This window comes from Amblyomma americanum, chromosome 3 (assembly GCF_052857255.1).
Source record: "Amblyomma americanum isolate KBUSLIRL-KWMA chromosome 3, ASM5285725v1, whole genome shotgun sequence".
Classification (NCBI taxonomy): Eukaryota; Metazoa; Arthropoda; class Arachnida; order Ixodida; family Ixodidae; genus Amblyomma; species Amblyomma americanum.
In genome coordinates, this window is record NC_135499.1 from 156,032,956 (window position 1) to 156,045,342 (window position 12,387).

Genomic DNA, 12,387 nt, shown 5'->3' on the forward strand with positions numbered 1-12,387 from the left:
ATACATTCTTGTCCTCCTCTCCTGCTGCGGCGGCTCCGTCGGCTCCGTGCTGCGATCAAACGGGGAGTAAGCACTAGTGACATTTCCGATGGCAACTTGTTTCGGTTGTATTCGCCGGTGTTTTAATGCTGGAGGTTTCACTAGTGGGAGCTCCCAGGCAAACCGTCTGCCCACCGTAGTCCTGGACATGCTTCATATGGGTATGCACATCTCGATACCGCTCTCTTGAAACTCGTACGATTGTTAGCGTGGGACACGGCATCTGCCAGCTTCCTACCTTCCTCTCTGTTTACTTTCGCTAGCTTCCGCTATCGATGGTGAAGCTTCAGCGGCAGCCAGCGTTTGCTCACGCTTTCGAGTTTTTGCGGGTCGTATAAATTTGACGTGATGACCAAATTTGCGTGTAATCCGCATCACACCTGGGCCCGGGCCTTTCTTTCGAATGAGGTGAAATTTTACAGCAGTTATCGGCCCCGTTCACCAGCAATGCGCTCGTATGCCAATTTCGCGCCTAGAAAGCATGTACTTTCTCAGATACGTATTCACTTCGCTCTGCGTGGAAATCTAGCGCACGTTCAAGATGTTGCCCTGAAAAGAAATATATATATAGGTGTAGCGCATGCACCGTCCGATGTCTAGTTTCATAATCGTCGTCCACGGTTCTCTATCTGAAAACATGTGGCTACTTGTGTTAAACAACACATGTAAAAGCAGTTGCTTTTGAATGGCCAGAAATGCTGTTTGAGAGACGGGTAAGGCACGGGATGTCATCGTGATATACTACTAAAGTTTGTTCCTGTCCGAAACGCATGGCTAAAGGCCATTAAGTGTTCTTTTACGAAGGCTTGTCTTGCGGCCAAATGTGAAAGCAGAAAGTTTACACGCCATCTCTGTGAGCTGTGGCAGCTCTAACCGTGATCTGCATGAATGTTGGATTGGCATTCATGGTACACAATTGCATTCATTAAACAAAAGCCATCATGATTGCCATGCACTGTTTAACTTGCTTCATATGAATACATAGTGCAAGACAGCTACAATAAGCATTTTTATTTTTTAATACTTGCTGGCTTTTCACATTCAGGACTGTTAAAAAGGAATACTAAGAACGAAACACTGCTCTCTCAAGGTTTGGGCGGCATGTACAGCTGTTGGCCGATGAGATGTATTTGTGATGGCATGTCTCTAAGCATTCGAGAATACAGCTGGTATCTGGAACTGCCAGCTCTAACAGTTCAGCTCCAGTAGTTGGGCACCTAATTCATGTTATTAATCCCCGAGAGCTACTTAGTCTTGTTTGAACCTGTTTTTTTTATGGCCCTCGTACAGATGCAGATGAAAGTAAACGATGCATATTTCTCATGCGTTGCCGAATTGAAATTGCCAGCTATGGCGCGTGCATGCCTGTAGAGAATGTCAGTGCGCTTTATCATAGTTAAACAATGTTTCTTTATTTCCGATAGTGAAAGCGTGATTGCACTTGGAATGGAATTGCGTGCTCCGTTATTTACTTATGAGCATGCCTGTGCAAATGCATTATGATTAACAGCAGTGAAAAATTTTTCATTGTGTACTGGCATGGTGAGGAAATTCAGAGGGGTAGGGCAGCGCTGTTGATCATGGTTCTGTCCTAGGCAGAGCACTGACCTGGAGTTGGTATGCTAAAAAAAAAAAATAGTCGATGCACCTGCTGAACTTTCATGCTTTCTGAATTTGTCTGCATTGTAAACAGCAAACCATGGCTACTTCATTCTAGTCATGGCTGATATCTACGATGTGCTGTTTGCAGGGCAGGATGTTGTGATCGTGAAGAATGGACAGAGGATCTGTGGCAGTGGGGCAGCACTAGCCAACGCACCTCTGGTTCAAAACAAGTCCTATTTTGAAGTCAAGGTGCAGCAGGCTGGTAAGAAAGGGTGCTTTCAGCATTCTTGTTTTTAAATTCTTTTTCACTGCTCAAGCAAGCTTGTTCTGGCTGCACAGAAAAAATCTTTTATTGAACCGCAACACACATTGCACAGTTTGGAGTGGTGCAAACAAGGTCGTTATGCCAGGACATTAAGTTTTAAAGGTATGTCAGCATACCATAATCAAACTAGTATTGGAGAGACACTGACTTGTTTCCATGTTCCTAAAGAAATTGCCATCATCTCCACAAGCTGAGGTGGAAGTGACACTACAGCTGAAGATGTCCAGGGCCTGACTTGAAGCCTCACATAAAAACCATGGGCATAGCCTGGAGGCAAGTGCCCAGAGGTCAGAATGCCCTTCTCCCCCTCTCTTCATTAAGTTCTAGCAGTCTCGCTTGTCTTCTACTCCAGCGTTTCTAACAAAGCAGCTTCTGGCAGTCTTGATGCCATAGGTAGCACGAGAGGGTTCTCGCACAGCTTCTGCCGTCATCATTCGATCACGTTCCAGCGCTACACTCGTGGTGAATAAAAAGGGGGTACTGCTCACACAACGACACGGACAACTAGCCCAACAACGCACGCTCTCAAATGGCACTCGTGACTGAAGCGTGGCCTTGTGGTAGAGTATCCGCCTCACATTTTTGAGGTGGTGGGTTCGATCCCCAGTGCCGCCGGGTACCCACCGGTTTTTTAATGGGTACAAGATTTCCCCCGGCATGGTGCTCGGCACTTCTAGGGTGAAAGACTTGGGAAAAGGGTCTTGGACCAAATCGTTGCTTTGACGGATCAGAGATAAGTTCTGTCGTCAAGCAACCCTAATCCACCTCGTGCGGTAGAAGCCCACTTGTGGCCCCTTTTTGCTACCGAAGCGTGGCCTTGTGGTAGAGCATCCGCCTCACACTCGGAAGGTTCTGGGTTTGATCCCTAGTGCCGCCGGGTACCCACCATTTTTTTATTGGGCACAAGATTTCCCCGGCCTGGTGCTCGACTCTTCAAGGGTGAGATGCTTGGGAAAAGGATCCTGGACGTACCACATCCGCTGCTATGGGTGAGGGTGGCGCTGGTGAGCGCTGTCAAGGTTCGGTTACATTGCACATAAATACCGCCGAAAGCAGAAGATTGGACAGCCGTTGCCGTAGCTCAGATGGTAGTGCATCAGACGCAAAATTTGGAGGTCGTGGGTTCAATCCCATTGGCGGCATGTGGTTGTTTCTTCTGCTTTCTTATCAATTATGTTTATATAATTACCCTCTTAATCTCCCATTTTATCAACACTGCAATTAAAAGAAAACATCACCCTATGCTCCTTGGTTTCGTTAACTGTCGGCTTCCATCATGTATGTCATAACGAGTCCCTCTTTTCCCTTCCCTTGTCTCTCGGAAAGGTGTGCAGTCAATAGATAGTCGCGTCTTGCTTGTAAAAATTTGCCACATTTTAAAAGTGTTGCTTTCACTTGAAAATGTGGATGTCTTGCCCAGTGCATCCCAATTCTTTTTTTCCAGGTAGATGCGATGTAGAGTAGCTCAAAAATTCAGCTGGTGATTTAAAGGGGCTCTGAAACGCCTTCCGAGGAGAGCACATTAACTCGCTTAATCACTGCACTGTATTGCCATGAAAACCAGATCCAAATAATACTCTTCTACACACAGCAGAAGACCCACAATCGCGCGTCAAAGTTGGCGACCCCTTCCCAGCGACATTTTCCTGCTCGCACCTTCCTTCGTCCCCCGCATCTGCGTAGACAAGGTTTGAGGTGGCCATTGGTTAGATTCTTTCAGACGTCGGGCAGCTACCATGGCCGCGGCCAATAAGCCGCTTATCTCCGGCGGGTCAGGAAGCTCCGCTCCCAGAGGGGGGTCGGCGAAAGAGCGCCTGCCTTCCAGCGTGTAAAAAGTGACGAGAAGAGAGGGAAAGGCGCGAAGACGCTGAAATTCAAATTTTAATTACAGATAACTCAGCTTCTACAAAGCGCATTTAAAAAATCCTTGCTGGACACTATTCGTGAAGCGGCGTGCTTCAATATCCCAGGCATGCCGCAACTTTATTAGAGCCTCCTTCACAGCCCCTTTAAGGATGCCTTAGTAGCAATTCATGCTGAGGCCTGTTTTCCTCCCCCGTTCAATGACCAGGTTTGTGGGGCCTGGGAGTGGCCACACAGAAGACAGACCTGAACAGGGTGCCACTAGGCCAAGATCTGGAGAGCTGTGTCCTCACCAGTGATTCCACTGTGGTGTGCAACAAGGAAGTACTCCACAAGCTGCAGCAGACAATACAGGAGGGCGATGTCATAGTAAGCCTTGTTTGCTGCTGTGTCGTGCAAGATTATACATCTGTTCTGTTCTTTCTCTGTGTCACAGTGTGCCTGTGTTGGTGGTCTTTATAGGTAACTGCAAAAATTTAAACTTTCTGCTTATTTACTGCAAGCAGTTTGTGATACTACCGTGTTCATTTGAAGACTTGCCTTGGAGAAACACATAAATCTAGAACGCGAATTTAAAGGGGCACTGAGGACAATTTCATCCACTTTCGTTCCTCGTAAAGATTAATAACATGGCTCTTAAGTCGCATTTATTGCTGAGAAGATTTTACTTAAAAATGGAGAGTTTTCTTCCCGCTACTCGCTGCAAACTCGTGCCGTCAAGACTGAAAAAAAGGACTGTGATCCCTCTTCTGAAGTGAATGGCTGTACAGCCTAGCCTCAGGGATCTGTACACAAGAAAAACTGTCTTGACATCACTACAGTTTGCTTGCAAAAGCAGCCAGTGGCAGCGATATCTGAATTTCATTTTTTGACTTTTTCTAGCTCATAAAAGCTTCATTTTCAGTGAAAATAGCCTCTTTGTTATTAGAATGTGGTGGTCTGACAATACAGGCAAACTTCAATTTGTCCCCAGCATCGCTTTAAAATTAAACATCTGGTGGTGGTTACTACTTTAATTCGCTTGCAATGTGAAACCCGTCACTGTTGTGGTTATGGCGCTCGGCTGCCGGCCCGAAAGACGCGGGTTCGATCCCGGCCGCGGCGGTCGAATTTCGATGGAGGCGAAATTCTAGAGACCCGTGTGCTGTGCGATGTCAGCGCACGTTAAAGAACCCCAGGTGGTCGAAATTTCTGGAGCCCTTCACTACGGCGTCTCTCATAGCCTGAGTCGCTTTGGGACGTTAAACCCCCCTAAACCAAACCAACCAAACCGTCACTGTTGTGGCAAGAGTTAAGGGGGCCCTGCGACATTATTCCAGAACACTGTAAACGATCTCCGAAATCATAATATTTAATATTTCAGTCTTCTCCAGAAACACTTGTTTCAAGCCAATTGTGTCGCAACGCAGTGGCGATTTTCGGCAGCGGAAATGAGGTGGCAGCCAGATTGGGTGCTGGGCGCCTAGTTCGAACCTAGTTTATACTCAGGAAATGGGTCCCAAGTATGATGTTTTTGAGTACTGCAAGCCTTTCACATGCAATAAAAACTGGAAAAAAGCAGTGAAAGTGAACGAAAACTAATAAGAACGACACTAGAAGTGATGCTGACCATTTTGCTTGAGACTTTAGTGGAGTTGAGCGCTGTTGTTCAAACCGCACCGAGAAGGCCACGGAAAAAAAAAAAAAAGCCAATGTACACACATTGCTCAAAAATGTGAAGAGAAAAGATGGACAGGAGGTGAGGATTGGGGTTGGGGGTTACCGGTGTTAGCCTTCCCATCCTACCAACAGAGAAACATCCGGGAGCTTTCTTTGTCGAGTTAGTTACCCCTGCCCTGTTTATGTCAGAATGCGTGACTGGGCTGCCCTGGCAAGGCAACAACTGCATGCAAGCTTCTGCTGTGCGTTGTTCTGATATTAGCGCCCAACCTCTGCAATGGGCTAGTGATATGGGCGACTGAAATGCATATGAATATCTGATCTTTTTATTTTGAATTTTATAACTAGAATAACTTTCAATTGCATGCTCCATTTTAAATAATTCTTTTTGCACTGGTTTATAGGATGTGTGAAGAATCCATTTAACCAGATTAATCGGCACTGAGGAAAATATTTCGGTGCTCTTTTGAGGGCGTGCGCGCTAGAAACTATGATGTTTAAATTTTTTGATCAGTTGATACCATTGTAGTACCAGGACATTTGCAGTTTACTTATGGGGGGCACAAAAATTAGGATTGGATATTGATCACAAACTTTATTAGGGACTAAAGTCCGCATCTTGGAACAGCACTTTTGTGGTGACCATATTGGTGGCCTATATTTGTCAGGACTGCGAGAGCTTTCAGTGCCGAAAATCCTGGACTTGCGCATAATTTGCTGGAAGTGCTAGGTGAAAGTGTAAAACCTCCAGTCTATTTCACCCCTTTAGCTGAGATTATAGCCTTAATCTTGTATGATTTTTCTATCAGTGTTGTGTAAAAGGCAATAATTGTTTAACTGAGGGCAACTTGGATATCCATTTTTTCACTGGTGTCATGCATAAATGAGCACAGTACTAATGCCTGCTAAGAACACTCATTGTAGCTGCGCTGACTATAGTTTGGGATTCGTTGACTTTCTAGGGCGTCACGTATGACCACCTGGAGCTCAACTTTTACCTTAATGGGACAGACTTGCATATTCCTGTGACTGGTGTCAAAGGAGAAGTCTTTCCCGTTCTTTATGGTGAGTTACTTAGCAGTACTAGAAGCATTTAGAACCAACCTGTTCTTTTTCTTTCTCCATGGAAAAGTAGCGAAAACAAATTTTTTATTTCATCGCAGTCAAGTTTTTTTTTTTCACAGATGTTCTAGCACCTTTAGTTTCTGAACTCTGAGAAAAATAAAAGTAATCATGGCATAGCCATTTACTGCTGCACTCTCTGCTTTCTGAGTTTGTCTCAGAAACCTCCCATTTTTGTCATCACCCACAAAAAAATCTCTAGCACCACACAGGTGTCTGTACTGCTTTCCATGATTGACATTATCTATCGATACATAAGTTGGCATGTACAACTATCCCGTAGCCACAAGAGAAACCTTTTGCACATAGTGCATTTTTGTTATGAATGTTTGCCACTCCTTTTTTTTCTTTAAGAACCGTGGTCACTTTAATTTGTCTATTTGACGGGTGTGTTCACCTGTTATATATAATTCAATGTTTCGGAATAAAAGTTTGTCAGGCTTCTTAATTTGTCTGCTTCCTTGCCTGTTCTTACCAGTCAGAGGCGACAAATGTCATGATAAGGTGACCTTAATGCTCATGATGACTGCATTTGTATGCCTTGTTTAAGAGAAACAAATTGAGGTCAGTGTAGCTAACCACATGCACAATCCTTGTTAGAGCACAAGACTTGCTACAAACTTTTTTGGTGAACGAGTACGAGTTGTTTTGGGAGGATGGGAGGAGGTTATTGCCATTCTTCCTTCCAAGCAGTTCCAAAAGGGCTTGTGGTGTATGCATCTTGCAGGTAAAATTTTTTTACTGCTTAGTAAATAGAATAAAATTATTCGGTTAGAAACTTGCACTCAAAAGCACAACACTTTTGCCAATGCCCTTCTGCTCATCCTTTTTGGCTTCCTTTTTTTCTTTTTCTGCTCTCAGTTGATGATGGAGCCATCTTGGATGCGGTGTTCTCTTCGTTCTTCCACACTCCGCCTCTGGGCTTTGAGCAGATTATGGTGGAACAGTCCTTATTGTGAAGACTGTGCGAACCACCCCTCCAGTGCAATGGAGTGCACTTGTGCCGTTTTGTGGGGCAGTCCCGTCGTCAGCACTGTCTATCAGTACACACAGAGCTCTCTGCCACAAGCTATCAATCACTGCAGCCGTGGCCACTTCTGCAAAGTCACTTTGTGGCCAAATCCACTTTGCCATACGTCCATGAAATGCAGTGTTTTATGTCAGCAGTTCAGACATGTTCTGTTAATTTAGTGCTAGTGTTTGTACAAATCTGTCTATAGGAGGATCTGTGAACCTGTCGGGTGGGCTAAATGGTACACCCCACCGTCAAAGTACAGAGCCCTGATCAAAAGGAAACTGAAAACCAGGCATGCAAATCTGTTGCCCCAAAATACAACAGTTGGCTTAGGGAGAATAGAAATTTCAGATTGAGCGCTCCTAGTAATTGTCAGGTTTGTGTTAACTTTTTGGTTGACATTTATTTCCTCAGTGTCGAATGCTGCCTGTGCTAGACTGCCCCACAAGGCACCCGATGAAGTGCGACAGGAGCATTGCAAGAGTTTTGTATGCGTTGGAAGGTTTTAGTGTGTACAGAGGCAGCAAGCCCCCTTTTTTGGGGGACCCTTGATTTCACAAGATGTACAGTTGCAGTAAGCCTTTGTGTATATTGCTTGTAACATACTTCAGCTATAATTTATACTACTACGCAATCTGAGGTCATGACATGAATAATAAAACAATGATGCTGCCATTTTGCTTTTTGATGTGAACACTTGTGACAGCAATTTCCCTGTGTGCTTGCCATGTGGAAGCCTTTTGCTGTGTGGAGCTGGTGGCATAACATTTCGTGAGGCACTGTAGGCACTGTACTAACAACCGGATTGCAAGCAAGACCCATTGTCATCTTTGCTGTCACTTCATTACATTTATCCTTTGTGCAGAGGCAGAACATTAGCTAGGACCAATGCGAGCATCCTGCTATCTTATAACAGTGCACTTGGTTTAGCAGTACAACCACATATAACCAAGCATATGCCGTATGACCTTGGTCTCATCACGTGTATTGAAACTCGCTTGGCCATATTGCTAAATGGGCAGAAACATAGAAACCCCCATTTAGTCTTTGTGGACAGAAGAAAGAGCGGTATAAAGACGTGAGTAGTCTGTACTGACACAAACCTATCATGCATCTACATATTGATGCCTGCATTGCATTAGGACATAAAAACATTGGTTGTATTGCATTGTTTAGATTACGCTGCTTATAATGAGAACTGATGAGTTGCTTGTTAGTGTTTCATTAAAGGTATTAGGTACTCAAATTCTCTCATTATGCAACTGTGGCATCATTGCCACATGCACGCCCTAATGTTTTTTTGCTTCTCTGGCTTTCTGTTTCAGCTCTAGGTTCTGTTGCAAAGCTGCCTTTAGGCCCGAGACAGGCAGTTTGCAGTGCAATGAAAGAGATTAAATGTAGCCCTGTACAGGTTATGTGGTGGCCATTTTGCGCTGCTGTAAAGATTAGGTGGTGGTGGTGCGTCAATAGGGTGATGCTCTCCATGGCCCAAGTGACTCTCTCGAAGAAGCCCTCGCACACCTTTTGTTGACAGTGCAGTCTTATTCTTTGGGGGCTTTCCCGTCCTTTTTGGCACTGCTGGGTTACGCAGCCAGCATAAGGGGTCATGCAGTCAAGTTCCAGTTATGGATCACTGTGGAAGGTATGCTAAGTGGTAGGTAGGCGGAAGGTATGGTAAGTGCAGGAATAAGGGAGTGAATTACTCATTCGCATCCACCTAAGCACAGCCATACGGCTACAAAGGAAGGCTATACAGCTTCCACAGAAACTTCGTAGTTAAAGAAAAATTTGCTCTGGTCCGGGGTTCGAACCCAGGACCACCGCTTCACCGGAGCAGTCACTCTACCAACTAGCATTCGGTAGGGCAAGAGCGAACTGATCAATAACTCGAAGTGGGAACAGTGTTGGTCAAATGTTTATGGGAATCCCCTAAGGAGGAGCAAATTTTTGATAACGAAGCAAATTACTCATTGGCATCCACCCAAGCACAGCTGTACTCCTTTGTAGCCATATGGCTATGCTTGGGTGGATGCCAATGAGTAATTTGCTCCCTTACTACAAATTTACTCCACCATGGGGGATTCCCCTAAACATTTGACCAAGTGGAAGAATGTGTAACTAGAGGGTGGTTACCATGGGAGGTGAACATGAGGAGAGCAAAGGAATGCATAAGCGGAGAGGGGTTGCCACGGGAGCCACAGAGACAGCAGTTACTGTGGAAGGAGGAAGGTATGGCGAGGGTATAAAAAGACGCAACCAGAGTGGTTGATATAGGCAAGGTGGCTGCCATGGAAGCCACCCAAGGAGTGATTATCGTAGAAGGAGGGAGAGCATGGCGAGAGCAGAGAAATGTTGTAGCCACATACCCAAAGGCACTATCAACGCTAGCTGGTTTGCGAAATGATTAATGCAGTCATGATAACATGCTTAACAGTATGATGACTGTGTTCGTTTTGGGAGGGTAACGACACAAGTGCTTCCTGGTGTTAGAAATGCGCGAGCACAGACACGAGACTCTCATTGCATGGTGCGTTTGTATGCAGCATCCCCAGTAGCATTTGTCCTCTGTTTGACCCGCTGCATGTTTGAGGCTCTGGCCTTCTGCATCAGCATTCCAAATACAACGCTCCGCCTCGGCTGCATCAATGGCCTTCCTGCAGCTTGACTTGTATGCGATGTCGCCGCTAACTGTTTTATAATCACCACGGCAGCCACTATTACGCAGGCGTGCACACACAGCATCTAAACACACTCAGCTCTACAGCACTGTCCCATTGGAGGTCATCAAGAGCTACCACCTTGATGCTAGTGTCGCCTTTCCAGGTTGGCAACTTCTGTGCCATTTTGGGGCAGTTCTACACTGCAAAAATACCTCTGCGAAAAATTCGGATCTCAGATTTTTCAGACATACTTGACTGTTCGGACTTTTCTTGTGGCACCATGACATGGCCCATGGAGCAAATTTATAAGAGCACCTGAAATTTCGGATGCGCTGCAACCGACTGCTCGATTTTTTCAGACCTTGTTCACACTTGCCACCAGTACCCAAGTCGCCATATAATCAATATAATGTGTACAGTGGAACCTCTTTAATTTAAACTGCAAGGGAGATCGAAAATTGATTAAACAAAACTAAATTTTAAGCTAAAAAGAAGCCTCTTATAAATTTTCAAATGGCACATTGTGCCCGCGTGGTTTTTATGGAGGAAAAACGCTAAGGCGCCTGTGTGTTGTGCAATGTCAGTGCACGTTAAAGATCCCCAGGTGGTCGAAATTATTTCGGAGCCCTCCACTACGGCACCTCATTCTTCCTTTCTTCTGTCACTCCCTCCTTTATCCCTTCCCTTATGGTGCCCTTCAGGTGTCCAAGGATGTACGAGACAGATACTGCACAGATACTGCGCCATTTCCTTTCCCCAAAAACCAATTATTATTATTATGCCCGTGGTTTCGAAGGTTTCGAATTCGTACCATTCTTGGACATCAGTCATCCGCCTGCAAAATCTTGAACAGTAGTCACAGTTCGCGTCTATGCTAAATCTTTTGTCCCGAATCAGGGACCCCAGAACTTTTTTCAGTGGCGGGGCAAGACCAAGTTTGTTATTTACGGAGTGCGGGGAAGGCAAGGCTTGGAGTTTTTTTCATTGTTTATGTATTTATTGAATGTTTGTCTTTAAATACTCATTCAATTGCTCTTTTGTTTGTATTCTACTTAGTCTGCACTGTTTTTAATGAACATAAAACTTAAAATAAAATTTACAGCCTTATAAAGATGTGCCATCAGCGTTTAATAAAACTCAAACATGAGAACTGAAACACGAACACAACACAAAAATAGGATGTGCAGAAGGAATACAGGCTGGGTTCACCTGAACTTCTACGCTAAGGTCTTCACATCATCCTAGTGAAAATTAGGTGCACTAGTATTAATTCTTCAGCTAGAATGTTCTCGCTTTGCTGTCTCTATTTTCATCGTCTTGTTCACATTTGATTTGATGCTGAATGCACATACATGCTAGGAGCAATCAAGTGCATTAAAAAAGCTTCTGCATAAACTGGTTAAATCTGCTAAACATGCATGTGAACAAAGGTCAGTCAGGCAACGAATTCTGTTGGGAAGTGATTAGTATAGGTTACTCAAACGATAAGATTTAAGACTGGCTATAAGGCCAACTAGCTATTAAAAGCAAGCCTAGATTTAAAGAGTAGATCTGATCTGAGTGCAAACATCTGAGTGCCCCGTCTGGATAATTGTTGGGGGAGGGGATGGGGGGGGGCCTCTGCTCCCTTTGCCCCCCCCCCCCCCCCCCCCCCCGCCCCGTTTTCCGAAGTCTGTCCCGAATATGGTAAAAAGTAGCAGCGAAACACGTGGGAGGTGTACAGCTTCACAAGTACAGCAAGCGTGGAAGAAAATAGTGAATTTCAAAGCGAGGTCAGCGCACCCATGGTAAAACTCACCGCAAACTTTTTTCTATCGTAAAACCATCAACAACTGGTGTTTTGATGACGGGCAAGACGCTTTTCATTACACGCAAGCCACCAAAGAATGCATACCGGCGGTTACGATGGTGATTTTGACTCTAGCTGATAGGCCCAATTACGAAGGCCAATGCTGACGGTGTGCTTGCTTCGGCCATTGATCGGTTCTCATAGCTTTGCAGTCCTGTTCCGGGGCCTTCGTACTGCGGGCGCAGTGCAGTTCTCCCAGCGGCGGGTTCACTTTAGCATCCAGACTTTGTACCACCCCGTGCGGTCGTTG

The 12,387-nt window shown here is 45.1% G+C and overlaps 1 protein-coding gene across 1 annotated transcript; it reads left to right on the forward strand.

Moving 5' to 3' along the window:
- Window positions 1–4: 4 nt before the first annotated feature.
- Window positions 5–8,874, forward strand: LOC144125244 (SPRY domain-containing protein 7). The gene is made up of 5 exons (XM_077658466.1): window positions 5–200; window positions 1,790–1,906; window positions 4,041–4,201; window positions 6,454–6,556; window positions 7,475–8,874. Exons 1-5 carry the CDS (start codon window positions 89–91, stop codon window positions 7,570–7,572), a joined length of 591 nt encoding a protein of 196 aa, XP_077514592.1. The 5' UTR covers window positions 5–88; the 3' UTR covers window positions 7,573–8,874.
- The last annotated feature ends 3,513 nt before the right edge of the window (window positions 8,875–12,387 follow it).